Source organism: Euwallacea fornicatus, chromosome 30 (assembly GCF_040115645.1).
Source record: "Euwallacea fornicatus isolate EFF26 chromosome 30, ASM4011564v1, whole genome shotgun sequence".
Lineage (NCBI taxonomy): Eukaryota > Metazoa > Arthropoda > Insecta > Coleoptera > Curculionidae > Euwallacea > Euwallacea fornicatus.
In genome coordinates, this window is record NC_089570.1 from 513431 (window position 1) to 529399 (window position 15969).

Here is a 15969-nt window from a genome sequence, read left to right on the forward strand (position 1 = left end):
TTAAAGCTGAGTAATGCAAATACACATTAAATGGGCTAATTATTATTTTTTTTATGTAAATAATTTTTTACGCCTCTAATTGACAATCGATAAAACGTACTACCAATAAAACTTTTTAACGTCTGGTGGATCAATGTACCGGCGAGTTCGCCGGATGGAAGATCGCTTCCATGGAAACCTGCACAATTGGCGGTCTTCGGTGTTTCTTGCCAGGCCCGTGTTCTATGGTCCTGCCGCCCGTCCAGCTACTTGACAATAGCTCAGTAACATGTGAATAATCGGATATCAACCCTCAACTCCAATTTAAGAAACTTCACAGACGCCGCATGGCGCCCCAGCCGCTGATTGCGGGGCGGTTTCGAACAGGTCATTTTTATTGGTTGTGTGAGTTCGGTTTAAAAAATACTTACTCGAGTGAAGTCGAAGACATCGTCCGCCGGTTAGCTACTAACTGGCAGTTGCCCCTAACTGGGCACTGAAAAGGCAACTTTAAGGCTATTTTTGAGCAGACGCCGGGTCGTCATCGCTCAGTTCGGGTTAAAAGAACTCTCCCTCTCTCTCCCTCTCTCTGTCTCCCTCTCTCTGTCTCCCTCTCTCTCTCTCTCTCTCTCTTTTGACTTTTCCCAGGCACGATTCAACTGGTGCCGTTTACTACATGAAAAATGCCGCGTAATTCTACATATGTACATATGCATATAGTAATTCGCCGTAATAAATCATTATTCCCGTAATAACGGCGATAACGTCTGTTAACCCCTGATGGAAACCTGAATAAATCTATGGGGAACCGTGAAGTTACCTATTCGTTTCGTACAATGATTATTTAATATTGAACTTATCTTAAATAAAAGAAACAGTAGTAAAAGCCTTTATCTGTTTAATGATTTGTCGAAATATCCTCGTGCAAATTAATAATCGCGTGTTTTATTAGGTGCGCGTTCTGCTGATAAGCTTCCGAGGAAATCCTCGATATACAGAAATCGGCGAAAATCAAATTTGATTCGGCGCGAACCAAAGACGTTGCAAACACAAAGGTCCTTGTACGTGCACCACTTATCGCTTTATCAGCTCGTTCGTCCCTCATCCCCCGGGCCGCACCAGAGACAAAAAAATCAACCCCCATCTTTTATCGATATCGCATTTCAATATCGCTTTTGAATTGCACAAGATAAAAGATGGATGACGAGAACATGCTAAAACAATGGAGAGTGTGCTCAGTGCTTGAGATCTTCGAGCTTCTGGTGTTACTGCCCTTTGTACGATGCGGGGGCTGAGGGCCCCTCATGGGGCCCTGCACTATAGAGAACCCGATATGTATATTATTATAAAACTTTGAGTGTATTTTACGTTTAATGAACATTCGGAGATACGCCGTTCCGTCAATTAGGTCGAAATGAAGAGCCCTTTTTTAAATCCATCCACTTTATTCATGAGGACCTCCATCGTCCCGAGCCTTCGACAAGTAAACATCTCGGAAATTATGCAAAGCAATAATTAAGTTGTCCTTTGCGTCTTAGACAGACGCAAAAATAATTACGCGTACCGGACTAATTCCCCGATTTTCAAAGGGAGAGGGCGCAATTTAATAAAGGGCACGTAAGAATTCATGGGCGGTCCGCGTTTATTTAAAATTTTTCCCGAATCAAGGCTGCTCCCCGGTGACGAATTAATTAAGTCGCTCGCCAGAACTTTTATTTCTCCCCTTTTTTAAATAAGTAGCAAAACGTAACGTTTCTTTCCTTCATTAAGTCTCCCCGGAGCTAATTTGCCAGGAATTCTCACCCCCAAAGAACATTCCTGGATCGCATTTAACTGGCGTGCGGATTTTTCCTCTTCTTTTTCTCATTCGTTTCGATCTCCCGAATATAGAGAGGAGACGGGGATTGATTAGCAGTTTTAAAAACTTTTTCCAGATCCGTAAGCCTTGATTAAAAATTCCTAATGGACTTTTTATATCTTGCTCTTCGACGTCATCGTCGTAGTCGCTTGCAGCTCTCTTATATTTGATTTTTCAGATTCCTCGTTTAATGAATCTTCGACAATATTAAATTTTATACGTTCAAGACTTTTTACCCGATTGGATCTACCTCGGAAAAATCTTCGATAAACTGAATAAACATTCAAATTACCGTTTTAATGTCCGTAACGACCGACCTCCGGGGCTGGGGAAAAAGCACATGTTTGGCCCAGTTCAAGAAGTCCCAAATATTTGGTCCACAGTGTGTCGTTGTTTGTTGTTATGTGCAGGCAAACAAACCAATTGGTGTTTTCCTGTTAAACATCACCGACTAAGTCGGCGGGCAGGTGAAGATTTACAATATACAGTAGCCAAAATAGTTTTTTTTTTATTTATTTGCGATAATGGCGCAAGCGTGGGAACATGCTGGAAAATTTATTTAAAACAATAACGAACATGTGAGGGCAAAAAAGTTAATTTTTGTCGATGCGAGTTAGCAAAACGTATCTCCTGCGCGGCCAACAATGGCGACAAAAAAAGCTGCTATTAAAATGCCACCTTTAAATTAATTAGTTTTTTTATCCGGTTTGTTCGTGCAATACAGTTTATCTTTTTCATAATTGATCAGATATGTAAGGCCGTTTGCAGGCATTCCTGCATTAATAAATAATATTTCATCCCAACTGGTTTCCAGTCAATCCATTATGTTATTTCTTTGCTCTCTCCCTAAACATAATATAAAAGCTTCTTCGGTCGGAATATTGAACGGAACGTCCCCACCAAGAGCACACTCTTAATTGATAGAAATTAGAGGAAAAGTAACCCTTTGAAGTTGTATATGTGCGCGTTTCTCATTATACCCGGAGAAATAGCTTCTTAATTCTCCCAAAAACTTGTTAACCGCAATTTAAATTTGCGTTAAAATTTCGTTCCCTGTTGCCTTTTGCGGCGGGGTCCCCCTTTTCGCTTATTCCGAGACTGCTTTGACGACGAAGGTTTATTAAAATGTGATTTAATCATAAGTTGTTGCAGACGAAAGGGCAAAAGTTACGTACAGTAATAAAATAGAAGTGTTAAGCTGCGAAGCAGAACTAGGAATTTCTTGCTTTGTGGGAGTCCGAACGTTTCCTCATAAAACGGTTGCTTTAAGGCGATTATTCAACACCACGGAAAACAAAAGAATATTTTTCAAGTTGTCTAAGAAAAACTTAATTTGTTATCTGCGCCACTGGATTGAACCCGAGCCACTGCAATGTTGTTGTTGTTGGATATGGAAATGTCGGCACGATTTCAGCGTGGCCCAAAGACCTTCGCTACGACGCGCTAGTGATTCACAAGAATTGTTTGTTTACAGCCCGGCACGGCATTCCAACGCCCTTTTTGGCAAAAAATGCTAAAATACTTTTATGATAAAAGACCCTACACAAAATTGCATTTAATTTGCGAAACATGACGATTTAGCGCGATCAAAGGCGTCAGACGTTTGTTGCATCACATTTCTTTGAAGCTTTAAAAGTGCTAAACATGTTTCCACGATTGCGATGATCTACGCTCATCTCTGCCAAAGACGTTCCATTACCATGCGAGGAGACCATGCACGAATCGGCATTTACTAACAAAATTTGAGAATTTAGGTGTAGGACCGCGATGCATGATTTTAAAGGAAACTTGGTTGTTTTTGAACGCACTTGTTAATGCGTTGGGTGTTCTATTAAAAAAAAATACTTTAGGTAGGTTTTTTACGGGGAAAAATAAAGCCATCGAGCCAAACTTGTCTGTATTTGCGTTTTAGAGACCATCGCTTGCCTTTCAGAAACGAGGGTTTGAGCAAATTTCTATTCTGGAATATTAACGATATCGTCTGAACCACATCCGAGAACGGTACGAATGCGCGCTCTGGTCGGACGTACCAGAAGTTACGGATTTTCGACCAGAGACCAAACAGTTATTAAACACTCAAATGAGAGATCAAATAATTCCCAACAATTAATCTGGGAACCCTGTATACATGCTACATACATTGGCGTAAAAGACGGTTAGAGCGAAGACCCAAATAAATCCATTTTCAAAAACATTTTTCGAATTTACATTTCCCTTCACCCCGTTTTAAATGAAAATATTGGCATCCCCTATCCTACTTTTCCTACCATCTGTTCAGGTCTGAAAGTGCGTTTTAGCCGAAGTGTTCAAAGATAGATCTTTCATATCGTGCACGATTTTTTTAAAGTTCCAGGTGGCCCGTTGACAAGTTATGATGGATGTGCAGTTATGGTTTTTTGGATTTAAGTATTAGAGAGAGCTAATGCCCTTTCGTTGTTTAAACAAGTTAATTGTTACTTTTTTCGGGGGTTGCGGCAAAAGCGCTTTCAATAAGAGCCGGAGTGATTGATCGAGCCAATAAGACTTTGTGTAAGCGATTGAGTTGTCGCCCTCAGAACACAATTTGCCTAATTTGCATCCTGATGCGTATTTAATCTCGTTTCTTGGGCGCAAAAATTTCTCTCCGCTTTGACAGTGATCTATTAGATTTTAAGATTGTTGCGTGCCCAGAAATAATAATATTCAAATTAGGTTTCGCGATGGATCAAACCGCCCTTAAAAACCCCCAACAGCACAAAATGACTTTAAAATGGACTCCGACGCTATTATGTTCTATGCGTCTGAGGCGGATTGTTCGTTCTTGTTTTCTTGGTTATCGGAATAACGCCCCGGCGGAGGTGGAACTGCGCACTATTCTCAGTGAAAACCAACTGAGAATAACATACGCCGTTCACTGAGGCTCGGACAGAGATCTTTGTCGAAGAACCGTCGCCAGAGCTCAGGGAAAAATGTTGTAAACAAACGAACATTAACGGAAATGTAGTGAATTTAAAATATGTGGAACACTACGAGAACATCCGTCACGATCGTCGCCCATGTCGTCACTCCAAAAGGTTCAGGTAGCTGATTGGTGTTTGGTCACACACGTGGTGTTACAAAAAAGCGGTCCGCCAGAGCGACGTTTTCCGTCAAGAAGGCTTCGGAAATAAAACAATAACCCTTCGGTTGTCAGTGTCGATGGCGTCTTCCAGTATCGCCTGACGCACCGGCGGGGGTTGTTGTAGCGTACGGCGTCATTCCCAAAAATTAAAAAAAGCTTTTACTGTGATCCCCATCATATTGAACAGTTTTCTATTAGTTTTGTTTTCTCTGTCTGCCATAACATGCGCGGATTGGATTACGTTTGGTAATAATACTTTTACTGTTATGTGCCCTGGAGGCATTATTGGCAAAGCGGACAAAAGGGCATTTTATGATCCACAATACATCTGTTATCCTTTGTCCGGCGAGGAGATGTGATTACGCTCGAAGGGGTTGATGCAACCCTTTGCGATATCGCTACATATCTCGCAGTACGCCACATTTCGATTTTGACCTTTTTTCTGCTGAGAGTTTTTTTTTTTACAAATTCGGAAAATCCAATTACCCAAGAAAAAAATGATCCATCAAAAAGCCCGCTTTCGAAACGTTGTTAAATTGAAAGCCCACTGCGAGAGGGAGTGAAATGGGTACATTTACAAATTATTTAATTTTCCGCCTAAAAGAACAGATTTGTTTTCCAAAGCGACTCAAGTCGACTGTGACTAACTTCCTTCTAAATAACAACTGTTAAGAAGATGCGATCGTCTTCAGCTCTCTCTCGATTGTTTTAAATTAGTTTGGCTCTCGGGCAAAAAATTCGAACTTTGTATGATCTCTCCCCCCTTTCCAATTCCGCCCCTCAGAGGAATTTGATTTAGACGATTGGTATTTATGGATCATCAGAGAAAACAAATATTTTCTCAGGGCTGAAGAATGAAGATAAAGAAATAATAATTACTTGAAAAACTGCGCCTCGAGGCCGGTACTGGCTGCAGCCCACAAATTACGAGTGCTGTTAACCATTTTTACGTCTACAGATTGCAGCCTTCACGGTTCTTCGACCAGTACCAAGTCGTGAACGTTAGGACTATTATATTGCATGTTTATTGATGGTTCTTGATATGAGACTCCGTGGAAACACAAGTAACTCGAGATTACTCCTAGATAGCCATTCAAAACTCATTAACAATAATTAGCGACAATATACATACAACAACATCGCACACAAATGATACAAATTGGCTTTTCGACAGTTCGGGTTCAATTTCTTAGCGGCGTGATGCTAATTACATGGCAAACATGCCATTAAAACAACGCACAAGGCAGGGCCGGAGCGACTTGATACCGCATTTATTGTCCTCAGTCAATAAGAGGGCTAATTAAAGTGGGAAATCCTATCTTAGCCGCCCTTCTAGCAAGGGTATTACGTACATATACAATCAACAGTCATTGTGGAAACCTATCGATTTGATCGGAGGAAAGATGAAGGAAATTGAAAGAAAGCACCACTATTTGACAGTTACGTTCGAGGAGTAAATCGCTGATTCTCAATTTGAGCATTGCTCATCTTAAGTAGGCATTAAAATGTAGGAGACATGTGTGGGATAAATTCGTCTGTTAACCGTAAATGGCTTAATCAACGCCCTACGTTCACAATTCACCGTCTACTGCGGGGTTGTTTCCTAATAATTACCAGTCAGCGTTTCTAGCCGCCTTCTTTTACCATTGCCGAATTGCTTTATTTTGTTTCTATCTCATTAATTATCGTGCAGAATGTTCGTTTGTGAGCATGGTTTTTCTAATTACGACGATGTACCATATGTCAGTCGGGTAAGTCAGTTTTGTTGGAACCAATGCGAGTGAGGTTCCCTGGTTCACCCTCCGCTTCCAGGCATATGTTCGATGCGTCTTCTTAAAGTCTGCATTGATGAAACTGCCCTTCTTCGTTCCACTACCCGAGTGCGTCCAGATGAGTGGACTGGATGCTAACCAGAGAAATCTGATCAATGTAGAATTCAAGGTGACGCATTTTTTTTTAAATTATTTTAATAAATGTTTTTTTATAATCTGTCATTACAGGACATTTAGTAATATTTGATGAATTACATATACTAATTAGATTACATGTATGTATAGGAAGTTCGACAATTCAAGCTCTCAATAATTCTATCTTAAAATCTATCCGGAACTTCGAGAGGGTTGGACCTTTTTAGTCTGTTGGTGTGTTGTGACGAATCCCACAGATTAACGTCCAGATGATTGGGATGCTGGTTAAGTCGGTCCAGATATTGGTTGCCATATTTGGCGATTTCTTTACGAGCGGTAGGGATTTGAAGGTTTGTGTGCAGTGTGTCGTTGGTCCGATACCATGGAGCTCTGGTCGGCATTCTGTGGGTCTTTGATTGGAAGCACTGAATGATATTTATATTTGATTGGCTAGCTGTACCCCGCAACTGCACGCCATATGTCCAAATAGGTTCGATAATGGATTTGTAAACATGTAACCTGTTGTTGAGGTTTAGTTCAGATCGATAGCCCAAGAGCCAAGATAATTTTTCTAGTACTACATTCGTTCGTGTTCTTTTTGCTTTGATGTGGTCATTCCACGTTAGCCTCCTGTCTAGGTGGACACTTAGGTATTTTGCTGAATCTTGTTGTGGGAGAGGGAGTTCATGCAGTTTCACAGGAGGGCAACTACCCAAGGTTACTTGGCTTGATTTGCTTTGGTTTATGCGTATTCTCCATTTTCCCAGCCACTCTGCCAGTGGCTCTAGCTATTGTCGGGCGATTAAAGAGGCAGCTTCTGAGTTTTGATGTCTTACAAGAAGTAGTGTGTCATCCGCGAAGGTTGATAGCACTCCACCTCCGAGGGGAGGAAGGTGACGCATGGCGCTGTGCTTGGAAGGTGATTCATTCGAACACTTCGTGTAAACTTTTGCATTTATTTGTTTTTTTATTGGCTATTTCCGACGCGCTCTTTGCAGAAACAGGATTTTCGACATTTCCACCAAACTACAAGCCCGAGCCTTGACACGTGACGTGTCATCGCAATCGGGAAAAAGAATTAATTTACAAGTGTGAAAATACAGCATAACGTCCGTAGGAAAAAGTTGAATTGATGACGGTTGTCGGAAATCGAAACGTCGGAGTTTCAATCGCGACGTCGCCGCGTTGTTCAGGGGAAAAAGTTGCAATCGTGAAGTGCCAATAATTTTGGATTGTCTCCCGGATGAGGTGAGGAGAAATTAGGGGCGCGTTTTCAAAGTGGTTTTATTCTGATTTCCAACCAACATCTCCCACGGAGGGCCAACTACGTCTCTAGTGGCTCTCCAGATGTCCAACGCGCTGCTTTCCGAACATTACAAGCGAGTTCGCAGCTCTTTCGACTAACACACGAGTGTGTTAACCCTCCTCTTCACTTTCACCGAGAATAATGCAATGTTAAATATAAGTAACACGTAATAACTCTCGTAAATATTAACATAGGATATAATCGTTTATGTAATACGTTCCTATGCGTAAACAAGCCGCTACTTTTTCTTTTTACCGATTTGTCTTTTATTAAAACATCTTCCGATCGAGTTTATTTACACAAAATTGAATAAAAACAGAAATATTAAATCCGGCCGCTAACAAACGTCCCGAGTAAATTTTTAATGATCTTTTAATGGACTGTATGTCTGTGATTAAAGTAAATATTCCTAGTTATGAAAATATTAATCTAAAATAAACTTCGAGGCGAACATATGACACTAAAACATTTATTTTAAGCCGGAGCTTAGTTGTTTCTAACAATTTGACGAGTGATCGGCTGCAGAAGTTCTTTAAACTTTGTTTACGCCCACAGGAAATATGAAATATTAAGAATTTTATTAACTCTTAGCAGACGCGTTTCCACACAGTTTACACGATGTTCGAAACCACGAATGTGGCAACTGCACTCGTCAAGGGTGGCGCTAGCGATTATCTAAATAGCCACTTGAAAGGGCTTATCTGACTGTCAAGCTTAAGGGTGCCATATGACGAATACAGAAAGCAGATGTGGAAACAAATTACCTTTGATGGCTTGAGTACCTCAGTTTATGACTTTTCCGTTATCTAAAAATCCGTCTGTTTTTTCTTAATAATACGATTAAGTCCCTTGTGGCAGGCACGCAGGGCGCTCTATAACGGGAGATGTTCCGACGAGAAAAATCGGGGTTTTAAGCAACGATCAACGTGATATCCAGAGGCGCTGGGTCCGGGCTGCGCGAAGCCATCTCGAGAAATCATAACATCCGCTCGAATAATTTTCATTCTTTCGTGCCTACCACTGAAGTAGCTGTTTTGCTAGCGAGGGCCAGGCGAGGCTTCGGCTCCAATTCTAGAAATATTCCGATAACTATCTGTGCTTAGTTTAAATAAAATAAAATAACGCTCGGATGTTCGGTTGGACATTTTTCCAGCCCGTAAGGGGAGGGGGCAGGCGACTACGCGAGTGAATGGAAATTGTCCGGGAAGGGGGTACAACTCAAACAGCATTTTGATCAATTATGCGACGTCGAGTAGTATGATTCCTGGAAAATCGGCCCCTTGCCCACGCGACCTTTTTCCCTGGCAACCTGCTACCCGCTATCTCCCACGGCATTTAAGTCGTACTAGAAAACCCCGTATAATCGAGGGGTGTGTGTATTCAAGCACAATAAGTACAAATGCGAAAAAGAGAGGGCACAATCCAATAAGCAAACTTTAATTACGAAAGATTTACACAAAGAGCTTTCCCGAGGATCTTTTGCCAGGTTAATCGGGTGGATTCAGCCGGAAATAAATAATTGTTCCGATTTGTTTGTGTTAAAAGCGACTCATCAATCCGCGATTTTGAGCAATCCCTTTAGGGCAAATAGACACTCAATAAATCCAAACTTCATCGCACTTTCCCATTCCGGAACGTGTTCGTTTTATGCGGCAAACTTAGTTCATTAGTGGAAATATAAGCAGTAAATAATTTCGCTCTTCTCGGACTAATGGCCTGAAATAAGATATCGTGACACGCAATGATACCGCTCTCGTATAAGAAGTTATTTTAGCGTAATTGCGGGTTCATGAAGAGGCACTGTTGCCATTTTTTGGCAAACGATAAATAAAATTAAATAATCATGGGGGTTAAAACAAAGGGCTAACGACTGTAGGGGCGGCCGAGGAGCGTTATTAAAATGCAAATCCTTTGGGGGGAAATTACACGACATTATTTCACCTGAAGATGACATTAATGAAATTTTCCCAAGATATCCGAGATGTACGATATCGAGGCATCTGTTGAGAGACCTGTGTCCTATGTCCAAATGCCTCGAAAACTAGAAGAGTTCGTAGACCATCTGAGGACTCGACACCCGACATACGTCTCTTAAACACGCGCACCGCGATCGAAACTGCGACACCCCGTATACATCGATAATAGAGAGATTTATGAGAAAACCCACCAGCAACTAATAATAGACCTAATCTTTTGTGGATAAAAAGCACAAAGTCACAAAGGGACAATGATCCAAAATCCAAACACGTGACCCTCCTCGCGATTTTAATTTACCACTCTTTTTTTGGGGTGAAACTCTAGCTTTTTATAACGGCCTAGGCCAGTGTCGCCCCTTGCGGGTCTCCCCCTTGCAGCACGACCCGAAAAACTCCGCCCGCCACCGCTGATACTTTGGCGCTTAGTGAATTATGTGGTTTTCTCCATGATCCATTTAACACGCCGGTTTTTTTATAGGTTTTTATAGGATCGAGTTTCACTAAATACGACGAGATCTGCTTTGATTTCGCCCCTCGGTCGGGGGTGAGTGAGAGATCTGGCCCAAGCAGATGGATATGCGCCAAAAATATCGGTCGAGATAAGATAAGCCTCGGCACATTAACTTTCGTTTCGGTGATTCTGAAATATCGTTCCGGGATATTATATTTTGCGTCAGAAAGAATGCTGATAGAGATTCGGGTTGTCAGATTCAGTTATGCCGGCTAAAACAGTCCACAGGGCTGGGAAAAAAACTACACTATGGAAATACTGTTGCCGGAGTCGGAGGAAGAGAAAGAAATCAGATTTCAGCCGTTTATTTTTATCGCCACGAGGGACTGTAATAAACCGTGAATGGCGGAGAGGTGTACTGCCGCAACCTTCCTGAAGCGTCCCGGACACCATCTCTGATACGCGCAAGGGTCCAGAACTTAGTTTTTTTCTCTCAAGAAACGTCGCCACGTCCCAAAGGAATTTTTCTAGTTAAAACCATATTTCCCCGCACAATCTGTTTATTTTCCATTACTCAGGCATCAAACCTCATTATTTGATTACCACACACACACATACACACACACACACACACGTACGCCCCCGTTAAATAAATTTAATTGCATCGAGGATTTCCCTTTTTCCGCCATTTGAACCTGGCGTGTAAACATAAATTAACGGGGAAACCTCCGAGAAAAACAACAATAAAACTAAAGAAAACCTTTTTGTGCGTTGCGCTACAAGTGTCGGAAAACGGAAATGTATGTAGGGTGTTATTTTACACAAAATATGCTTTAGCCAGGAATGAAAGACTAATATTTTTTTACGGCGATGGAACGAGTTCCCACCGAGCTGGGGGGGTCGCCCCCACCCCCAAACCCCACCCCCTGTCTATACGTCACGTGCCTTTCTGCTTGCATAGGGAGTGTGGTCCCTAATAAAAAACAAATAATCAACCCCTGAATGTACATAAAAGCATAACTGTTTCTCTTTAGGATGTTCCAGTATGTTTCTAGCGAACTTTACGGTCGTCTGAAGAGGTATTTTTCCTTCGTGCCGAGGCTGGCGCCAACGGGAAGTGCGCACAGCAATCATAAAGACAATCAAACACCTAAATATTTACTTTCGGGCAATTATGCCGAGGAAGACAACATTAAATTCTCCCAGCTCTGGTAGGAACGCAAAACCAGATACGAGTACTAGTGGCACCAGGAGTTGTTTGAATATTGCCTAAATTAAACAGGGAGTTCGTGTAGAGCTGATACACTTTTTTTGTCCGCGATATGCTTTCTAAATTATTATTGTTTACTCAAGTGCTTCTGGTTTATGTAGCGAGACATTTAACGGGTTTCCAGCTGAGAGAAATATACGGGGAATCCAGAAATGCATTCGCATGCCACGCATCTTACGACGGAAAATGAAGCGCGTTCAAAAAATCCGCCACGAACATGATATACAGGGTACCCTTCGTCGATCCTCCAGCCCGAAACTTCAGATCCCCTCTAACCGATTCGGGATTGTTGGTAGCGCGCCACCGGCCGTTTACAATTCTTACCTCCACGCCACTGATTTATGCCTAATTTAACTGACAATTTTTCCGGTCGACCAGACGACTGCACGCGAAAAATCCGATCCTGAGCGATTTTCCTTTGGTTCACATGGATTCGAAATATTATAATCCGCGTGCTGCATCATCCCTCGGAAATGCCCTCGCCCCTCTTTATTTAGGTCGAGCGATGCTCTTACGAAGGGCTGTTTTTGAGGGCGGCTCTATGTAGGCCAACAGGTCAGCTATGTGTTGTTGAAAATAATCGATGCTGCTAAAGTTGATTTGTTCCTATCCCGGTTGAGCGTATTCCCAGTCCAAAAACACCGTAAACTGCGACGGCCATTAAAGCCAAGAATTAGAACGAAATGCGTTCTGAGCGAAACCGATCGAAATTGGCATATTATCCCATTTAAATTAATCTAGAACGAGCGTAGCGTGGAGAATTACCTGAACTACCTTTACAATCGCTTTAATCGCTAATAGAAAAATCCGAAATTAGTTCGTTTGTATGTATGGGGAATGAGATTGGTTTCATCAGAAGGGTCGTCGACTCTTTCCCGAACAGCCCTTTTCTCGAGCATCACGTCTTGAGGTCTCAATACATTTATACGTCAAATAAGGGCTCAATTTCAGGGCAAATACGGGAAAAGGGGGGCATTCTGCGACTGGTGTTTGCTGACATCTTGATCCATTAGACGGCGTCCGGCGCAAATATCAGATATCAACCCCCATCGCCGGTGGTCGGTCGACAAATCGAACGTCTTTTGATTTATTACTTTCATTTCTCGACTCATAAGTCTTATTCACATAAACAAGTCAATTTGCTTTGCGATTCCTATAAAGAAGAATTGAAGGGCAGCCATCAAAAGTGGTTTTCAAGAGTTTCTCCCCGTTGGCGTTTTGACAAATTGCAGAGTTACCAATATCGGATTTGACTAATCAAATGGCGTAATAAATTATCAGGGCTGGAGCCCCCCCGGGTCATCGATTAAGCCCCGTTCGTCGATTCGTAAAATGAGGAATCCTTCAATTAACACCGACACGGGGACAGACAGACAGACAATCGAGCCCTGGAACCCCGGGGCTATTAAAAATAAATAAGCCAATTGTGGCGGGATAATTTTTCATGGCACGCAGATTAATTCGGATCGGTTTGCCAATTTGGATCCGATATTTCCCGAATTAAGGCCCTTTTCGGTTCGAGTTTGATTGATATTTGGTTTAATGCGCTTTCGGCCCGGTCCGGTCAATTATCCCCGTGTTTCGTCTCACTCAATGTACGATTTTTTTTTGATTAATTACATTGAGTTTAGGTAAATAAAACAACTCGACCAAACGAATCCGCAGCGAATAAAAAATAAACTCCGGGTCTTAACCTGATTTAGGGCCTATATATTTCTTGGCGATAGTTCTTTCCGGAACTATATAAAACTCAATTACCCGAGGGACTTCCTTTATTGCGTATATATCGCACCCTGGCCGTTTATTAAATGTTCCGCTCTGATAAGGCAATCCGACTTATTTTTGGGGGTGTAATTTTTATGACCGTCCCGACGACGTTTTATCCGAATATACTGGACATCGGACGACTGTCTTCAAACGGAAACGATGATTGTTTTGACGCGAGGGCTGTCCCTTCGGTTGGACATTTTTCCGTGGAGAAATCGTTTTTTCGCCAGGAGCGCGTTCAGTTTACCTAGGGACAATACAGCTATGAAACACCCTGTATATGCCAACCCACCTTCGGGAATGGTGCTCTTCCGGGAAACGAACGCGCATCTCTACCTCCATTTTCATTATTCATTTTCTAATTTTTCCATCGGCATATTACGGAAAGTTTCTCGCGGTCGGAAACATTAAATCTGAATTTTTAATTACGCCATTCGGCGCGGCCAAAACAAAAATTCCATTTTTACTTTTAATTAGGGGCCCCGGCCCTGACACCCCTGAGCCCTTAGCTGTGAGCCGTTTTCAAGAAAGAAATTACGGCGAATTTGTGTAATTACGGGGTCTTATAACTGGCGTTGTAATACTTTTGGACGCAGGTGCTTTTCGGCTGCGTCTTTAATTACATATTCATCAGAAGGGTTAAAAACCTGCTCCAATTTCTCCATGGTTATTTGTGCGTTACTTAGATAACACGACAAAAATTCTGATTCGATTAAGGTACAAAGCGGGTTATTAAAGCGTCCCGTGTGCGGAGCGGAGGAAAGTAATATATCCCCGAGGATGATAGAAGGCGGAATCATCCAGGTAAGTACTAATCCCAGAGGAAGAAATAAAACGCGAACAAAAAAGATTCATAATCCGAGATTAAGCAAAGAAAAAGGGCCAATTTGGGAGAACTAAATGCTCGCTTCTTTGTAGTCGAAATTGCAATTGTCCCGGCGAGGCGTTCGGCACATTATGGCAGTTTAAAAAATCTGTCTCGCATAAAGGTATAGGGGAGGTTTTAAATTTGAATGCTTTCGTAGCGCATTTCGGTTAATCTTTTTTTTTCCTTTTTTTGAAAACTTTGCCATAACGCGATATGGCGAGCTCACGCTCGAGTTGCCAGACCAGACGGCCTAATAACAGGCTAGAATGTGATTGACTGCCCTACACCAATCGCATTCGGACGAAATAACGAGGGGTCATTTAAGTACTAAACCAGAAAAAAGCTAAAACGAGATTGCGTTTTAGATTCGAGGGAATTTGTGTGCTTCAATAGCGAAGCCACGAACGCACTGTAGGCTGCTCCCAGTAGAGAAGTCCGCACCGAATCTGCTGTCCTCGTCGCAACGAACCGTGTTGTTGAACCTGGCAATAGCTCTCAAAAAATATTAAGAAAATAGATTAAACATTTTGGTTATTGACGCCCCTGACAACTCCCCCTCCCCCCCCCCACACCACGTGTAGATTTAATTTTGTGGTTGACGGTTAGCTGGACCCTTCCCAGCGGACCATCAACTGATTTCCCGCTCCTAACCACAGTAATTCTCTACCATTTTGCAGCTCCAGGCCCGGCCGACCGCCAAAACGGGCCCCTGTGGGACTAAGTCTGGCAGCGTCGCATATGCAACAGCACCAGCTCAAGAAGCAAAGGATGGACAACGGAGATTATCCTTATGAAAACGGGCACATGGGTGGTAAGTTCGTTGATGAAAGCGTTTCGAATATCCAAGAATCAAAGTCTGTCCGGGTAGTTTCGCTAGGAGGGCAATTTCTGTGGAAACGGGCAGATCGTCGGTTAGTCTTTTGGCTGCCACGGAAGTTCTACAGATGCAGCTGCTGTGGGCTTCGATATATTATTGGCCCTCAATCGCACGTTTCTTAGGTTAGAATCTTAATGATCGCCACTCCAATATCGAATTAGTTGAAAAAATGGACGCCTGACTTTGATAATACCCGAATTGACATTCGCGCGTCGCTTCAGACGTTTCGACGTGTGACAGAAGTATCACACGATTGTTTCAACTATTGCTGTCACACTCCTGAACCTGTCGAGCACAATATTCCAGGGGAATGACGTCAAAATGACGTGTATTTGTTTATGTTCCGTTGGGAAGCTGATTGAGCCATTTTGGCGACATTCCCTGGGAACATCTACTCCCCAGACCTCGAGCTTCCGACGTAGACCCGATTTTGGGACGTCACCGCGCTAGAATTGACATTTATGCGGCCCGAGAAAGTTGACTTTGTGTTTAGTAATAGAGACAGTGATCCTGCAAATGACACTCAACTACCTCTGTTGAAACGACGGTCTTTAATCACAATCGAAGCACAAAAAAAAAACGAGTTTCGGCATTGCTTCCAGCAACAATA

At 42.4% G+C, this 15969-nt stretch overlaps 1 protein-coding gene across 2 annotated transcripts in view; it reads left to right on the forward strand.

The window, feature by feature from the left end:
- dac (dachshund) overlaps positions 1-15969 on the forward strand; it is a 95307-nt gene that overhangs the window by 12662 nt on the left and 66676 nt on the right. The window contains exon 2 of one of the 2 annotated variants that reach the window (XM_066298038.1): positions 15160-15293. In XM_066298038.1, the coding sequence (XP_066154135.1) occupies positions 15160-15293 (134 nt within the window). The remainder of the gene's footprint in view (positions 1-15159; positions 15294-15969) is intronic. The other variant, XM_066298039.1, reaches the window with a different exon arrangement.